Source organism: Terrapene carolina, unplaced genomic scaffold (genome assembly GCF_002925995.2).
Source record: "Terrapene carolina triunguis isolate 2854851 unplaced genomic scaffold, T_m_triunguis-2.0 Scaffold231, whole genome shotgun sequence".
NCBI classification, from domain to species: Eukaryota; Metazoa; Chordata; order Testudines; family Emydidae; genus Terrapene; species Terrapene triunguis.
The window spans coordinates 13,827,216-13,845,994 of NW_020664582.1; the positions used below are offsets into that span (position 1 = coordinate 13,827,216).

An 18,779-nucleotide genomic window follows, 5' to 3' on the forward strand; every position below is an offset into this window, starting at 1 on the left:
TCTCCTACCATGATTATCCAGACCCTGTGTACTCTGGCCTAAATTCTCCAGCAGGGTCTTTGGATTCTGCAGTATGCTGGTGAGGCAGACTGGAAACTCATTTAATTTCTCATTAGAGTGCTATGAGCAAAAAATGACCCAATGCCTTGTTCACATTGTGCCAGCTTCTCTTGCATCTTCTCAAATTATCACACAGGAGTTAATGTGAACAGCTTTTTTGATCAAAGAACTGTGCTTTGCATTTATTGGTTTTTTTTAACACAACCCCCCCCTCCCCTGAAATATCGCTAGCTATCTGTAACTATTCATGGACTAAACATTTTGTCCTAAAAACTATGCCAATTGCCTCAGGCCAGAAGTTGTTATGCTTGTTATTGACAATAAGTAACATGAATTAATTGGCACTCTCACTAATTCAGTGGTGAATGACTTACTTTATATAGCTTTAAAAATGGGTGACTGACCCATGATGTGGAGTTCTGCCATCTTCGACCTACTATGAATAGTTCATTGTTGGGACTGTGACATCAGAGATAAAAGAGCCAACCCCATCCGCTATTTCATTATTTATTTGCATACTACAATCCTATTGGTTTACAGGGCTCAATTGTTAGTCTTTTTTCATTACAAACCAAGCCTCCAGTCCTGCAATCAACAGCATGCTCCTGGACTTGAACCCATGTAGAGTCAATGGGGCACTGCATAGATACAGCAGGCCTCTTCTAGGGTACATTTACTCAACAATTAAAAACCGTGGTTGGCCTAGGTCATTTGACTCAATCTGCAGGGCTGTAATATTGCTGTGTAGATGTTCGGGCTTGGGCTGGAGCCTGAGCTCTGCAACCTTGCAAAGCAGGAGGGTCCGAGTTAGCTGACCTGGGCCAGCTGTGGCTATGCTTTGGGTCTTTTATTCCTGCATAGACGTACTCCTACACTCTACCAGTTGCAGGATCAGGGCCTAAACCTTTGCTCAACAAAATGCAATTTAAATAATACCTTACCCAGCATGCTAGATGTAGTTTGCTGCTTGTACCAACAGACAATTCAACTTTATCATACCCATTTACATCCTTATCCTGCACTCAGGCAGAGGTCATTGTAGGATCTGGGCCTTAGGCTCCAAACCTCCAAACATTAATACATGTGAGTCACTCTGAGTTTATGACTGAGGCCTTTGTTTGATTGCCACCTAAATTAAACACTTTAATCATTTTTAATAAATATGTACTAATGATTACCAGAAAATTGTACTATAAATTAGGGCTGTCAATTAATCGCAGTTAACTCACACAATTAACTCAAAAAATTTAATTGCGATTAAAAAAATTGTGATTAATCACACTTTTAATTGCACTGTCAAACAATAGAGTACCAATTGAAATTTATTTTCAAATATATTGATTTCAAATACAACACAGAATACAAAATGTACAGTTTTTACTTTATATTATTTTTTTATTACAAATATTTGCACTGTAAAAATGATATAGTATTTTTCAGTTCACCTCATACAAGTACCATAATGCAATCTCTTTATCGTGAAAATGCAACTTACAAATGTAGATTTTTGTGTTACATAACTGCACTCAAAAAGCAAAACAATGTAAAACTTTAGAGCCTACAAGTCCACTCAGTCCTACTTCCTGTTCAGCCAATTGTTAAGACAACAAGTTTACATTTATGGGACATAATGCTGCCCGTTTCTTATTTACAATGTCACCAGAAAGTGAGAACAGGTGTTTGCATGGCACTGTTGTAGCTGGCGTTGCAAGATATTTACGTGTCAGATGCGATAAACCTTCGTATGCCCCTTCATGCTTCAACCACCGTTCCAGTGGGCATGCTTCCATGATGATGCTCATTAAAAAAAAAAAGTGTCAATTGAATTTGTTACTGTACTGAACTCCTTGGAGGAGAATTGTATGTCTCCTGCTCCGTTTTACCTGCATTCTGTCATATATTTCATGTTAGCAATCTCAGATGATGACCCAATTGTAAACAAACTTCTTGTCTTAGCGATTGGCTGAACAAGAAGTAGGACTGAGTGGACTTGTAGGCTCTAAAGTTTTACATTGTTTTGGTTTTGGAGTGCAATTTTTTTTTTTTTTTTACATAGTATTACATTTTTAAGTTCAACTTTCATGATAAAGAGATTGCACTACATTATTTGTATTAGGTGAATTGAAAAATACTATTTCTTTTGTTTTTTTACTGTGCAAATATTTGTAATAAAAATAATATAAAGTGAGCATTGTACACTTTGTATTCTGTATGGTAATTGAAATCAATATATTTGAAAATATATAAAACATCCAAAAATATTTAAATAAATCTTATTCGTTAACAATGGGATTAATCATGATTTTTTTTTTAATTACTTGACAGCCCTACTATAAACCATTGTGATGGGTAAACCAAAGATAACATTGACCCAAAATGTATAGTTGTCCCAAAGATAGTGGAGGAAGTTCTCTAATTCAGAGATCAACAGTTGAAAAGAATAAACACAAATCCTAGGTGACCAATATAGTCCGTGGCCCTGATTCTGCAATTGGATTTACATAGGCAAAACCCTGCACCCATCCTGAATCCCATTGTACGAAGCAGAGCTCTACAGCACAAGGCGAGTCTGTCTACATGCATCTGATTGAAAGAATGGGATCTTAATTTGTAATGGTTTTTGAGACTTGCTATGTTAGCGTGGCAAATTTCAATTATTGGGCCACGCTCTTCACTATAAGTCTGTTGAGTCAGTGCAGTAAGGATGAAATGAACCCTTTAGTTCATAAGAACCTGAACAAAGATTTGTTAAATAAGTTTTTACCAGCTGTATTGCATTTCTATCTAAGGTATTACTGAATGCCTCACAGTGTATTTATCCTCAAATCTCTATGAGATAGGGAAGTACGACTATCTGCAATTTACAGATAGGGAAATGAGATATGAATTTGGGGGAAGGGATAGCTCAGTGGTTTGAGCTTTGGCCTGCTAAACCCAGGGTTGTGAGCTCAATCCTTGAGGGGGCCACTTAGGGATCTGGGGCAAAATCAGTCCTTGGTCCTGCTAGTGAAGGCAGGGGGCTGGACTCGATGACCTTTCAAGGTCCCTTCCAGTTCTAGGAAATAGGTTCTCTCCATTATTTTAATTTTATTTATTTATTTTAATGACTTGCCCAAGGTCACACAAAAAGACTGTGGCAAAGGAGGGAATTGAACCTGGGCTTTCTGAGTGCCGGGCTAGAATCCTAAACCACTGAATTCTCTTTCCCCACAATTTGCAATTGATTTATATGCTAAGGAGAATTAACATAAACTGTTAATAATTGAAAGGATTTCAGCTGGCAAAAGTAGAGTCCTAAGTAAGCGATGATTAAAATAATGACTTCAGGGAACAGTGAGTGGGGCTGAGCACTCTTGCTTTTAAAATAAAGATAAAAGAGACTGAGCTTTCCCATCACTATTTTTATGATGGGCTGTCACACCACATGAGGAAGCATTTAAACCTCTTCGCCCCGCCTCCCCCCCCCCCCCAACAAAAAGCAGTGTTATATACACCAATTTCCAGTGAAAAGTTTTATTAATCTGTAAGTATTTGTTTTATGGACCAATCTGTGTTTGCATTTGTTTTATCCAACTTTTTATATTACATTCATCACTGTGTAACCGAGTGCAAATTTAGGCCCCAGTCCTGCAGAAAATTATGCATGTGCTTAACGTTACACATGTAATTACTCCCTCTGAAGTCAAAGGTCTATAAATGTCTGTAAAGCTAAGCATATGCGTAAATCTTTGCAGGATTGCAACCACAGTTTTAAAAATATTCATTTATTCAATATAATTTACCTTCTTATATAAAATAATTGTTTCTAATACCTTATTCATACCAAGGCCTTAAATTAATAAATTGTAGATATGTCTATATTTAGAATATTTATTTTCTCACCTCTTATCCAGGAATAACTGTTAATGTACATACAGTGGCACCAATCCTACTAACACTTGCACATGTGATTAGTCCTTTTGAATTCAATGTGTAAAGTTACTCTTGTGCACAGGTGTTTGCAAGATCAAGACAAAGGTCAATAAATAGTTTGTTGATAATACTTTAAAATGTATTTTTAAAAATAAAGAGATCCAGAAATGTAAGTAAGGTGTTTATTTTAAAAAAAGTGTTATATTTCCCATAAATTTCACTGGGTGATGATATCATTTGGTAAAAATAGGCTAGGAAGGATTTTTTTTTTTTTTTTCGATAAATGTCAATTTCACTGTCACCACACAAATCAACAACAAAAAATATTTCCATCAATAATATTTGAAATTTCCAGAAAGGCATAGTAAGAAAAATGCTGCTTGAAAACTTAGAGTTTGATTTAAGGATATTTACTTAGTATATTCTGATGTTATGTTGACAATTTGTGCATTAATGGCTATAAAGCTTTAACTTCTTGAATTTCAACGTCTACTGTCGTTAAATGATTGTCTGACCTTCTCCAATGTCTGATCTCCATAATTTCCCACAACTGTGAAAATTTAAATAGATAAAAATACAAAAAAAAAAAATGCTTAAAACCCATAATTTTGCACACCTGGAAATTTAAATTGGTAAACATAGGAAAAATGCTTAAAAAAATATTCAAAACTGAATCCTGCCAAGCCTAGATATAAATCATAAATACACAGTATACTACAAACCAACGTGTTTGCACAGAAATAAATCTAAGACAAAATTTGTATTTTCCATTAAAACAATCACTTGAGCATGGCTAACAATAATGTTTAACAAAATAGAAATTTTACTTGTACACTTAAGATACAAAGTACTAGAACACAAGTAGTTTCAATAGTCACCAGCATTTTAATAATATATTTTGTGTGTGCAATATATACATAATTAAACAGTTAGTAAACATATACAAGTGTAGCACAAATAAGGTAAATGAGGTATTGCTGTGGATTGTATCTATCGTCATATTCACTATGCCAGTCGTAACATTTGCTAGCAAGAAAAAAACTAACTGATTTTTATCAATAGCATTAATTATGCAAATACTTAGCGACTTTCTCTCTCTTTTGATAGATGTGGGCTCTGAATCGTGCTTTGTATTTGTATTAGGTGGTTGTGTAAAATTCCAACAGCAAGGCACTCTAGACCCATTTACCAGAAGTTTTGTAAACACCAAAATAAGATCAGTTACTAAAAAACAGATTAAAAATGTCAGGCACTGAGCAACTATCCAGATGCAAAAAGACAGATTAGCCATTCTGCGGGACACGGGCTCTACATAAACTTGAGACATATGAAGAAATATAAAGAGTATAAAAACTGTTAGCAGAAAGAAACATATTACTTCAATCCAGTCCTTGACTAAAGTTCTCTTCTTTAACAAATATAACCCCACTTGCACACTAGCCATATAGATAGCCAGATATCCATAAAGAGAGAACACTCCTTCTCTGTTAGCATTTAAAAATCCAACCCTTGTATCTTTGCCATCACTCCCATATAAAACAAACATCTTCAGATGGGTAATGTCAAGAATAAGCTGATAAAATACAGCAAGAATCATAGCAACAATCCATGATTTGTTGGTTGGAAATAGAGTTAAAAGTAGTGATGCTGTCATTCTCACAATTGCTAAAGTGAAAAAAAAATTCCAGTGCACTCCATACTCTGAAAAATGTTCATGATACTCTACAGCTTTAACACTGATCAGTCGTCCCAAGCCAAGAAAAACTAAAGGCCAAACAGATAACGACTGTCTTGCTAGACAGGAGAATTTGGATTGCACCACACCTGTTTTTTGTCTAACTTCAGGACAAACAAGAGCATTACCAAAAATAAAAGCTCCCACTCCAAAATCCATAGCTCCTGTTCCATAGGTCTCCGTTTTAGCATACCGTCTGGGGTACTGTGGAAAATCCACTGCTAGAATGTTGATTGCAGTTAACACGTTGACATAAACACGAAACACAGTTATTGATGGAATGTAGTCTGGTTCTAAGCTAGTCTTCAGGAAATCATGTATGATTTTCTTAAAAGGAGTCCTGATATAATGATTTCGTCTGTTGTATATTTTATAGAATAAGCCTGCACAGAAGGCCCCAATAGTTATTGGCAAAAGAGGGAGGACAGGGGACAAAATTGTACAGCCAAGCACAAAAGGAGCTACTAGCACTGTAAAGTCTAGTAGTAGATGATATTTCCTTGAACGTAAAGGTCTTCCATTGCGCAGATTATACAAAATTAACAGCAAACCTCTGCAAGCTATACACAGTGGAGCTAGAGTTAAACCGATTGAAATTTCCAGCAAACTCGTTCCATTTAAGTTACTGATAAAGGCTTCTTTCAGCAGCTTTTGTGACATTCTTCTTCCTAGGCAAATAAAAATGTAAACTAGAATTAATTTTTGTAATGCAAGAATGTTTTTCAAGTTTGTGTTTAATTTAGGCTCTGCTTCCTTTTACATATGGAAACAAGACATATTAAATAAAAATGATTTTTCTTAAGTACCAACTTAATTTTAGTTACAGGTGAATTCTTTTTGCCTCCCAAAACATATGCTTCCCATAAGAAATGCTGCAATGTCATAAGAAGTGTTTTGGCCATCTTGTTGGTTTTTAATTATTCTTAAAATATCTATTAATAAAAATAAAAAATAACCCACCCACTCCCAACCCCACACAATAACAGGCCCCCTCCTGCAAACATTTATGTATGTGCTTAACTTGAGACTACTCACAGTAGTAAAGTTAAGCACAAGTGTAAGTGTCTGCAGGATTTATGCCCAACGTTTAGCATTATAAATTTTATAGTGAGACTTTGTTATAGTGAGACATTTAGAAGCAATATTTTTAAACATAGTTTTGTTACACCAAAGGATTTTTTCTGAAAGTTATAAATGTTAAAACATATATGTAACTAGTCTCATAGCATTTATTGTTATACTGGAGGCATATTGGTGGGGAAATTAGCATTGCTCCTGTCCATGCTTCACTTGTTTTATGGATATATACAGAACATTTCAGTTAAGCTAATCCCTCATTTTTCACAAGCACTAACAATAATTTTGCATATAATGTTAAATAATAAATTCAAAAGTTTACCAGTTGATGAAGCCAGGCAAGCAGAATGATTTCAACATGCATTAGTAGATCAAACCCAGCAAAAGTTTTTGAAAATGGATTTTAAAAAGGCATATCAAACATATTAGTTTAAATTTCCATTAATACAATTTAAAAAAAAAAAAGATTCAAGCAGCGTAATCAAACACACATTCTAAGGGGCACTGATGTACATTGACAGCTGTCATGCTAAAATTCTTGGAGCCTTCACCTTTAGCAACCATACTCTTTCTCCTCTGTTTTCTCTTTGCTTTAAATAAAATAAATTAATGGAGATATCCTATCTCCTAGAACTGGAAGGGACCTTGAAAGGTCATCGAGTCCAGCCCCCTGCCTTCACTAGCAGGACCAAGTACTGATTTTTTGCCCCAACTCCCTAAGTGGCCCCCTAGAACATTTCTCCAGCACAAACCTTGTTGTCAAATGCTCCTTAGAAGATGACTCCTCGGGATTAGGAAATAGGAATAAATCATAGAATCCTAGAACTGGAAGGGACCTGGCAAGGTCATCTAGTCCAGTCCCCTGCACTCATGGCAGGACGAAGTATTAAATAACCAACTTCACCTTGTCTCCCTACTGTAAATACTTTTGAAACTAGATCTATCTCCATCCACAGCATATTGTAATAATTCACCACCCCTGCTTTCTTAGGCCTTATACACATGTTTAACTTTATTACTGTGTTTGCGGTGGTGGTGTTGCCGTGTTGGTCCCAGGATATTAGATATAAGATAATAGCTTTTATTGGACGGACTTCTGTTGGTGAAAGAAATAAGCTTTTGAACCATACTCAGAGCTCTTTTTCAGGCCTCAGAACCTTCCCCAGACCTGAAGAAGAGCTCCGTGTAAGCTCATAAGCTTGTCACTTTCACCAACAGAAGTTGGTCCAATAAAACAGTGGCTCTCAACCTTTCCAGAGGAGTCCGATTTGTCTCGTGTACCCGCAAGTTACACCTCACTTAAAAACTACTTCCTTACAAAATCAGACATAAACATACAAAAGTGTCTCAGCACACTATTACTGAAAAATTGCTTATGTTCTCATTTTTACCATATAATTATAAAATAAATCAATTGGAATATAAATATTGTACTTACATTTCAGTGTATACTGCTCTATATATAATAAACAAGTCATTTTCTGTATGAAATTTTAGTTTGTACTGGCTTCCTTAGTGCTTTTTATGTAGCCGGTTGTAAAACTAGGGAAATATATAGATGAACTGATGTGCCACCCAGACCTCTGCGTACCCCTGGTTAAGAACCACTGCAATAAAAGATTAACTCACCCACCTTTCTCTTTAATTTTGTGAGTATTAATTTGAAATTAACTACACAGGGCAGAAAAGTTAAGAAAGTGCACAAGTGTTTGCAGGATTGAGGCCTTACTTGATCTCATAATTCTTTAATTTAAACTCACAGAAATCATAACAAAGAACATTGCAAATATATAGCATACCAAGATACAGCTAAATTCAACTGATCAATCGCTTCAATTTTCGTATTGGACTCCTTGCCCTCCTAGTTGGTCTGTATTTTGTCTATTTAGATTTTAAGGCATTAAGGCCAGCGACCTGCTCTCTTGTCTCTCTGTAAAGTACCATGCACATAAATAGCACTATATAAATAATAGCAATAAATTATCCAAAATATTGCATTACATAACATTAAGTCAATTAAATAAAATGAGTTCAAAGACTGTTTTAAGCAATGGTTCCATCTAGTTCATTTCTTATCTCTTGTAGGATGTGACAAAAGTATAGATAGATACCAAGTAATTTTGGAAGAGCTCTGAGGCATTAGCCAGCATATGAAAAATAATAACGGTTTATTTTAATAATTTCTATAACATCTCTGACTTTGACATTTATTATGCAGGAGATTCTCACCATGAGCGTTCTCTATGCAGAAGGGAATTTGCTTGTTAAATGAAGTTCTTCCTCCCTGTCTCTGCAACCTACCATTAGTTTCACTCTCTCTGCTGCTTGCTTTTACTTCCGGTGGTAGCCTGCCAAAACCCAAATCTAGAGAGGTAAATGAGGACTCTGTTTCCTCCAAACATTTTCACCATTAAGGGAACCAGTCTGGTTTATTTCATTGCCTGATTCAACACACAGTGGGCTAATAAACCTCTTCTCTACTTAGTATAGAGCTGCCACCACGAAAAACAAATGCGGGGAGGAGCCACACCTTACTTTCTACTCATATAAAAGACAATACCTGATTATTTGCCACTACATAAAATGTTTTTGATTAGAGAGTGTGCAGGTGTGGAATATCTCTCTACCATCCCTCTTTATGTGCAACCCAAATATTTACCGCTTTTACACTCTTTTCTTCCAGAAATCTCTTCCAATCCATTCTAGGGGTTTATTGATCTATATCATGGGGATTTTCTGCTGCTTAATTATTTAAAGATTGTAAAATATTTTAAGATCCTGGGATACAAGATATTCAGTAGAAATGCAAAGCATTGTTATTAAAAGACCCATTCCTAATTTTTTCTTTAAATGTCCCTTTTATACTTTCCAAATGTTGGGAAGGAAGGTAGAGAATATGAGAGTTGCCTAAATCTCCCTACACTTGTAAATACAAAGAGATGCAATTCACCTCCCTTTTTAGGGCCAAATGTCACCCTCAAATATGTACCTTCAATTTCCATTGAAGTCAGCTTTCCTTAATGTCAATGGGAATTGCAGAGGAGTATCCATAGGTGGAATTTGGCGGTTACTGTTTTGGTAAATTGATATACCATTATTACAATGACTTCTAAAACAATGTTTTCACAAAATATTGGAACATTTCATTTTGGAGGAGACCTCTAGGTAGAAAACTACTCTAGTACCTCCCCATTCCCAATTTTTGTTCTGCACTGAGCTTTTTAACACTTCCTTTAATATCCTGCAAAACAGAAGAATGGGATACAGGCCTGATGCTCAAAAAACCCCCAGGATTGCTGTGCAGTTTAAAATGGGTGGAAACTTTTCTTCCAAGTTCTGATCCCCTATAAGGCCCATAATCTCCCGCTGTTTGATACACCTGAAGTTCCAAGTCTTGCTGTTGGCTGCCCATGAACATTTTGGTCCTCGGGTCCATCTATCCCCCATCAGTGATCCCCCAAAGCCACCCAGAGTAGGTGTTGTCTTATATAAGCAGAACATTTAAAACAACTTTCCCCCTCCCTCTGAGTGTTTATGGAATAAGAGGGTTGAGGGTTTGATGCTGAAGTTATCAATTAGTTGTTTGAGCTTTATTGTTGACATATGAGGTTTCATGTGGTCTAGGCATTAGATTTTATGTGAAATATTGTGTGTTTTAAATTATTTTGAAGTTGTGAGAGTTAAAGATAAGCACTTAATAAAAACACTTGTATTTTTAGTTCTGAATGATAATTTACTGTCAATAGTTAGGGCCCTGATCCTGCAAAACCACATGCAACTTCATGCATGTGACAGTCCTATTGAAGAAAATGGGACCGCTCACATGCCTAGAGGCAAGCATATACTTTAAGTCTTTGCAGGAGTGGGAAATGACATTTTATATATGGTATTTCTCGAAAGCGAGGCTATGGAAAAGGTTATAAAAATTACTTAGCAGTTCTAGGGGGCACTGTTGACCATCAAGGCACTTTGCAAATATTAATCATAGAATATCAGGGTTGGAAGGGACCTCAGGAGATCATCTAGTCTAATCCCCTGCTCAAAGCAGGACTAATCCCCAGACAAATTTTTGCCCCAGATGCCTAAATGGCCCCCTCAAGGATTGAACTCACAATCCTGGGTTTAGCAGGCCAATGCTCAAACCACTGAGCTATCCCTGATCTTTCTCTAGGATAGGGATCGCCATTTTACAGCTGGAGAAACTGAGGCAAAGTGAAGTGCCACTGCAAAACAGAAAGCCCCACGGCCACTTCCCTGTTGTAAACAAAACACCCACATGCCCTCTCCCTTAGCTTATGGACATGACCGGTGCAGCCAGGCACATACAAGTTTGAGAGGAGGAAGTGGGAGAAAATGTTGCTAGCATCTCTGCATTAAGGGCTGCTTTTAAAGATTCAGGACAACACCCCTGGATTTGCTATGAAGCCCCATCAACCCCTACTCCAGAGATCGATGCCAGCAACGTTCCCATCCCCTTCCTCCTGCTTTTAAACCCGCAGCAGAGAAGGAGGAAGAGCGCTGTAACCAGAGACACGTGTGTTCTGGGCGCCACGTGTTTCTAGCCGCTTGAATCAGTGAGGCTGGGAGAAGCGCTGGGCTGGGCAGGCAAGGCCAAGGCTTTCACGCTTTTCTTTCCAGAGTCGCGCTGGGAGCTGTCTGCAGGCGGGGTGGCGCCCAGCCAGGGCGTGGGATCGTGCTCTTCTCCAGATTCAAACTGCAGCCTCCGCCCCTGCTCCTTCAACTCCTCCTTCCTTGGCGAGCTCGGCTCCGGCAGCAGCTTTCTCCTTCCCGTCTGCCTGCGTGATTGCAGTCTCATGTCCGCGCCCTATGGAACGGGTGAGTCCTAAATTAGGGGTATTTATTTTATTCCAGCTCTTCTCCCCCCATTTAACGTCTGCGGCCCACCCTCTCCCGTTTAACATCTGATCTGCTCCTTTCCTCCAGTCCCTTATCTCTAATGATCGAAGCGTTTGGGTCAAATTCTCTCCCCCAGCTGCACAAACTCGCCCTTATTCCCTCCACTTCACGCATTCTGAGATTAGGAAGAGATTGGTGAAGCTTGAGGGATGGGTGGTATAGCCCTCTACTTTAAACTTTTCTGCTATAGACCTTTCCAGATGTGTAGAGTGTAAACTCTTTCTATTTCAGCCCAATCCACAGAATTAACCACTCACTAATTGCATTTAAAAACAGCTTTCAACTTCAGAAGGTCTTTGGGGCGCCCTTGAAAGCCTAAAAATCATATTTAAAATCAGCAATAATGCCTTACATTACAAATAAGGCTAACTGTTTTACTATAAAGCATCCAGGATACATTTGTAGATTAGATAAGTGTTGCAAATAGTTATATTTCTGTAGTGCATAAAACAATCTTTAACTTTATATAGGCACTATAGAAATGGAGTTTCCTTCATAAATGTCTTTTGGTAGCACAGCTGGATTAGAGGGGATTGTCTGCTTATTTTACATAACCTTCCCATAAGCAAAAGGACAACACTAAACTAGATGCTAGCAAAGCCTACTCTATAATGCCTGGACTGCAAAGAGATAATTTCAGTCAAGGTTAAATCATGTGTGTGTTTTGAATATAAACATAATCAGGGAAAACTTTAAATAAAACCTATTCCAGAGATTAATGGAAGGCAGAAAACAAGTAACTTTGAACACAATACAGAAGATGATGCAAACTCCCTCCCCTTTTTTCAAAATCACTTGCTAATAGATGTCTCCAGTGTAGTCAGGAAAAGCTATTGTTTTGGTGGTGTGCTTGGATGGAAGTATAGTCTAATAGGTAAAATACCAGATTGGGAGTCAGATCTGGATTCTATTTTTGGTTCTGTCACAGATTTGCTGTGTGACCTTGGGCAGTTTGTTTGATATCTGTAAACTGGAGCTGTTCTCTCCTGCCCTGTTTCAACAGCTTGTAAGATTTAAATCAGTAGTTTGTAAAACACTTACATATTTTATTTTGGAAGGAGGTAGAGAAGTGCAGAGCAGGGTATAACAGTTACATGCATAACTGTTAATAACATGTTGCTGTCTAGCTCTTTCAAATTAAGGATCAGTGTTGTGTTAAACAAGCCTTATCTTTAAACACCACTTACATGAAACTAAAACCACAGCAGTTCACCCATCTAGGATGTTTGGTAGGACAGATACAGTTATTGACGCCTAGAGAATCAATCCTTTTTCATTGCTAGAATAAGAACAAGAAAGGTTAAGCCCTATTTTTTGCTTACTCCAATTGAAGCAAATCGGAACACTCCCTTTGATTTCAGCGGAAGCAGAATAAAGCCAGTAATGAGCAAGTATGTCTTGTTTTTACTGTAGGATGTAATTTTCAAGAGTCGCACCCTATCCAGAAATGCTCTGACATCACTGATGCTATCACTAACTTTTTCTGTCACATGTAGCTGCAGGAATAAAGATAAACAAAATCTATTTTCATTATGAGGAATTTACAGTATGCTTTACTCCTCTTAATCCAAGAGAAACCAAGTAACTGATTTTGCAATAAATGTTCACACAACTCTTTTTCCTAAAGAAGCTTTATTTCATTTTTTTTTCTTCAGTGAGTACAAAGAGAATTAGAGGAGATGCACCTAAATAAATGTACTCAGCTAGGTCATGAACCTACTTCCACTCAAGTAAACAGCAAAGCTCCTATTATTTTCAGTGGGAGTAGAATTGAATTTGTTAACCCTGAATTTCTAGGCCAGCTCCACAAAGGCATTGAGAGGCCTAACTCCTATTTGAATCAATGGAAGCTAGGTGTCTAGATACGTTTGAGGATCTGGGCCAAAATGACTTTATGCTTTTGAATTGGATTCTGCATAATACAATCAAGTTATTCACCTGGATTTCTGAGACTTACATGCATAATGAAAGTTGCACTGAAATACAAAATTTGTTAAAAATAGGACACTTAGGTCTGGTATCACAGCATTCTGCAACTTTAAAGACCTTGATTCTGAACCTGTCTGGGAATCCTAAGAGCTTAACTAGTTCACGTTCACTGGGAAGTTTGGGTGAAGGACAGGATACCACCTGCAACTTAGTTCAGGACAGAGGTGTCTTTGAGGGAAGCTCTTGTCTGGTCTTCTGGCTGGATGAAATGGATTAGAAGTGATCTAACAGTAGCTATAGGTCTACGCTTCTGTAGAGAACACACGTTAAAATATTAATGCAAACTGAATTGTAAGAATAGTTTGGGACAATGGAACAAGATGCCAGGACAGGTAGTGGAATCTCCTTTGCTGGAAATAGTCAAGACTAGATTTGACACTCATCTATTGGTGATGAATGATTTAATGATGATGGGCCAAACTGATCATTAGCATATGTGAATGAACCTGTGAAATTACACTAGTGATGAATTTGGCCTAATTAAAGCAACAAAGGGGAAGGCAGGATTAATGGGCTGCTTGGAATCTAAATGAGCCCAAAAGAAATAGCTCTATAAGTAAGGCTCTATAAGTTTAAGTAGTCAAATAAAAATGTATTTAACAGGCTAATTCTTTTGAAAGAAAAGTGAGGAGTGCATATAAAACCAATTAGCTCTTTGGTCTGCATGTTTCCTAGTTAGGAAACTTAAAACTCATTCAGTTTGCTTCTTTCAACCCCATGGCTGAAAATATTTTATGCCCCCTCTTTGGTAGTATGACTTGGTGGAGCTCATATGTTGGGAGTATTAGTTTTTATCTCTTTACAGATCAAGCTACTTAAACTTGGTTGGCTGAGAGCAAACCAAGTATTTTTATTGTTCGTGTAACAACATGTATAAACTAACTAGCCCCCATTGTTAACTAACTCCTTATTCTGGTGGGGCTGGCTTCTCTAGAGAAGAAAATTTAAATCCGTACAGGCTTGTCTCCTCTCCAGGAAAGCCGTACAGAATTCTGTGGTTTGCATTACTCTTTCTGAAATAACAAAGTTGATTTCTTTTAGGACCTCCACTTTGACTTGAACAAGGTCCCCCAGTCCGAAGACCTTCACTGTATCAACTCTGCTACCCAGGATTCCTGTTTATAGAGCTTTACAAATTCATCCATACACAGCATCAGACAACTGAATAATATGCCAAAAAAGGTAAAATCAAGCCCCAATATTGTCTGTCTTCACTAATTTATAAACTTTTTGTCATGAAATAATGCTGGGCTGAGGTTCAATTGATTGTAATCCACAATAGGAGACTGTTAAAGTATTCTCTCCCTCTTTCCCCCTCCCTTGTTGCCCTGCAGCTGCTCCACAAATTTGTCAATAACCTCTGGGTAATATCGAGCCACTAGATCTGATCAGTTTAAGGTTTTGATCTGTTACTTAAGATTGTTTTAATATATGGCTGATAAAATAAGTAAGACTAGTGAGTACTGGCAATTCATTAATTTAGGTACGCCTGCATTCAGAGATGCAGCCAACTACAATTGGAAATTGTAAATTACAATAGACTATCATTATTTTTAATCATCATTCAAATTATTTTTTCAATAACATTGTTAAAAACCTAGGCAGAAGGAAAAAAGAGCACATTTTAAGAGTTGATCCTATTCTTGAATATTTTTGCCTTTAGCCATACATATCAATAGATGAAAGTGAATGCAGGGAAGTTGGGCTAACTAATACAAGCTAGCAAAAAGGAGTCTCCCGTTCCAGGACTTATTACAGCCAGCTCTGCAATGGAGTTTGCAACAATTTAAATACCATAAACATTAAACAGTAAACAAATGAGAGGGCAGGGGGAGAACAAGGCATATTTTCCCACAGATGGGGGAATCAACAACAACAAAACTATAGTATTATCTGAAGAGCAGTATTTGGCTTTGTGTAGTTCAGCATGTCTAGCTGTGAACTCATTGGGTCCCTTAATGCTCATACATGGTATGATAATGAAAACCATTATTCATGTCAACATTTGGCCTACTCTCTTCTCATTCAACTTTAGAGGTAAGCAAATTTTTATTGGTATGCTATAGAATTGTGCATGACTTTAAATCCAGTTATATCCAGTCTGGAAAGAGATTGGAGATCCCCAAGTGGATATATTAATTGTGAGGAATTATTATTCCAGTTTGTATATTATTCCTGCAGAGCCATATGTGCAAGTGGTGTTTAGAGGATGTTATTTGTCCATTTGAATGCTGCTGAGGTCAGTTAACAAATTGTATTTGCTAATTCAGAAGCTTGTTGGTATAAACAAAAAACAGTGTGTTAAGACGTGGTGAACTTGTAATGCTAATGATAGTTACATAATTTGGGGGCGAGGAGAGAGAATGTTTGCGGGAAGGAATGCAAAAATCTGCATTCGCCCAAAACAAACAAAAAAAAAAAAACCCCACTCAAACCCAGCACCTGAAACCTGTGTGTACTGGCTACGCTTTCCATTATGTATGCTTAACAAACAAGTGACTTTCCAAACAGTGTTTTCAAGGACACTGGAGCCCAGAGGCTCAGATTGAAGTATTTAAATAAGTTATATGTGGAGGGCCAAATTCTGATTTGGTGCAGACAAAGTAGTATAACCCCTCCATTCGCCACTCCAGATGGGCACATATATATTGCAAAACCATACTTGTGGAGCACCATGTTTGGCTCCAAAAAATGCAAGCCTGGGGAACCTCCATTAGCCTTAGTACTTCTGACAACTAATATGATCTAGGCACCAGCCATTAAGGCCAATAAGATCTGACTCAAGGAGATGGTCTGTGTTGAGTATATGCTGTTCAGAGGAGTCAAAATCCCCTGGTCACGAACCACTGTGTAAGTGTATCTGTTCTTAAAGAATCACAAAGTTGCCAACACCAAGAAGTATACATTTAGGGTACGTCTATACTTACCTCCGGGTCCGGTGGTAAGCAATCGATCTTCTGGGATCGATTCACCGCAAGTGCTTGCTGTCGACGCCGGTACTCCTGCTCTGCGAGAGGAGTACGCGGAGTCGACGGGGGAGCCTACCTGCCGCGTCTGGACCCGCGGTAAGTTCGAACTAAGGTACTTTGACTTCAACTACATTATTCATATAGCTGAAGTTGTGTATCTTAGTTCGAAGTGGGGGGTTAGTGTGGACCAGGCCTTAGGGACACATTTATCCATGGTGTCATTCCTCTTGAGTCAGAATTACACCAGGGATGAGTTCAGCCCCTAAAAGTTGTCATTAGTTCACGATCTCTCATGCATCAAATAAACACCTTCTAAAGCATGTATAAAGAGTGAAACACAACTTCCAAGGTACTGATATATATTTTTAATACTTCCTGGGCAGAGAGGTCAGACCAGTAGTAAAAATGTGCTGAATTATTTGTTTCTTGCTAAGACTGCGCTTAAATCAAATCTGCTTTATTTGGAAACTGGAAAGGGACTTTAAACTGCAGTTGAAGAGGTGAAAGTCCACCTTGGTGTTCAATCTATTACTGGTGTTATCTTTTATCTGTGCTTTCCAGGTGAATGGCCCAAAGAGAGGTCCTGCCATCCAGAATGAGCTCAATGACTCATTCAAAGAAGAGGTTAAAGCTTTTCTGAGTGATGAAGATAAATTGCATCTCTTAGATGACCTTACCAAAGTTAATCCTGTAACCACAACAACAGGTCAGTATTTGTGGCCATCAGAGGCATCTCCTGAAAGGTTACTTCACTTCACATAACAAATAACTGTCAACATATACTGTGACAAGGTGGATGAGGTGTAATATCTTTTATTCGATCAACTTAAAAGATATTCCCTATCCACCTTGCCTCTCTAATATCCTGGGACCAACACGGCTATAATAATACTGCATACAACATATATTGTGGTCAGCTATTCTGATCTCGGTAGTAATAGCATGAAAATAGGACCTGTGGACATGATCCAGAATCTGTTGAAGTCAATGGAAAGATTCCTGTTGACCTGAGATCAGTCTTTAAACTTGGCTTGATCAATGTTCTTTAGCATTGCTTTGAAACCACACCGGTCTCTCAGCAACATGGAACTAAGATTTAAACAAAAAACCTTTCATCTATGTCACTGGTTCAAATGCACCTTGAATTGGTAGTGGTTGGCAGTTATTGCTACTGGATGGCTCTTACATGGCTATCCAAAAGGATTTTGTGCTTTCAGTCCAGTTTCTGTTAACAGATTTCCTTATCTCAAGACACCATCACAAACAGTAGAGCCCTCTTACTGTAATGGTCTTAGCAGAGAAGCCACGGATTGAAATCAGGCTTGGAAACTACAGTCTTCACTTAACTTTAAAAATGGTCCTTTGTAGACTGAGATGAGGCATATTGATACAATGTGGAGAATTCTCCATTGCTTTCTCCTTTTTCTGTGAATGAATAGATGATTCAATCTTCAGGGCTGTGTATGTGGAACCTGTAATGAGAATGCATAAGAAATTAATTAGTCAAATTTGGTGTTCTTTAAATTCTTGTTTTTAAGAAAATAAATGAATGCTAGAAATTCTTATTTGACCATTCTCAGACTCTGTAAAAATCTGATTTAAATCAATCTGTGAATAGGCAAAAAAGATAGCATTTGCCTAAAGATTTCTTATCCAAATAGTACTGGGGAAAACAAAAATGCATTTGTTTTTCGAATAATTGCTAATAGAACATATGTTTTTCAGTACTGAAATGTCTGCAAGCAAGGTACACAGTAGATGTCTTTTATACATATGCTGGCTGCAGTCTTGTGGCTGTAAATCCATTTCAACCTATCTGTTGCCTCTATTCGCCGGAGCTTATGAAAGAGTACCACACTGCACTTCGTCCTCAGGTAATGGTGGTGACTGTTCTTACAAAGCAAAAGAGATGAAAAGTCATCCAAATCTGAACCAATAAACCAGCTATGTTAGAACCACTTCTAGCAAAACTATATATGCTTTATTCAGCCAGGGCTCTTTTACAAACCTGTGCATTTTTGCCTCCCCCCTTCTCCCCCCCACTGGCCAGGTTCGTTCCTATGGTGTATAGTTAAGTGCACATCTCAAATTTTAGTTTAAGATAGAGCCATATGTAGAAG

General features: G+C 37.7%; 2 protein-coding genes across 3 annotated transcripts in view; one reads left to right on the top strand and one right to left on the bottom strand.

Annotated features, from left to right (window-relative positions):
• Positions 1–18,779, top strand: part of MYO19 (myosin XIX) — a 43,086-nt gene that overhangs the window by 3,372 nt on the left and 20,935 nt on the right. Inside the window, exons 2-5 of one of the 2 annotated variants that reach the window (XM_026656467.1) lie at positions 11,423–11,620; positions 14,732–14,872; positions 17,221–17,365; positions 18,385–18,533. In XM_026656467.1, the coding sequence (XP_026512252.1) occupies positions 14,861–14,872; positions 17,221–17,365; positions 18,385–18,533 (306 nt within the window). In that variant the 5' untranslated portion in view covers positions 11,423–11,620; positions 14,732–14,860. Of the gene's footprint in view, positions 1–10,979; positions 11,621–14,731; positions 14,873–17,220; positions 17,366–18,384; positions 18,534–18,779 lie in introns of those variants that run through there. The other variant, XM_026656466.2, reaches the window with a different exon arrangement.
• PIGW (phosphatidylinositol glycan anchor biosynthesis class W) lies at positions 4,600–9,843 on the bottom strand. Its single transcript, XM_024195380.2, has 2 exons — positions 9,014–9,843; positions 4,600–6,375 (listed from the first exon to the last, which is right to left on the bottom strand). Exon 2 carries the CDS (start codon positions 6,365–6,367, stop codon positions 4,847–4,849), a length of 1,521 nt encoding a protein of 506 aa, XP_024051148.2. The 5' UTR covers positions 6,368–6,375; positions 9,014–9,843; the 3' UTR covers positions 4,600–4,846.

Bases quoted from the DNA above. Each gene is read 5' to 3' on its own strand.
- PIGW (XM_024195380.2), bottom strand. From the start codon at position 6,367: ATGTCACAAAAGCTGCTGAAAGAAGCCTTTATCAGTAACTTAAATGGA.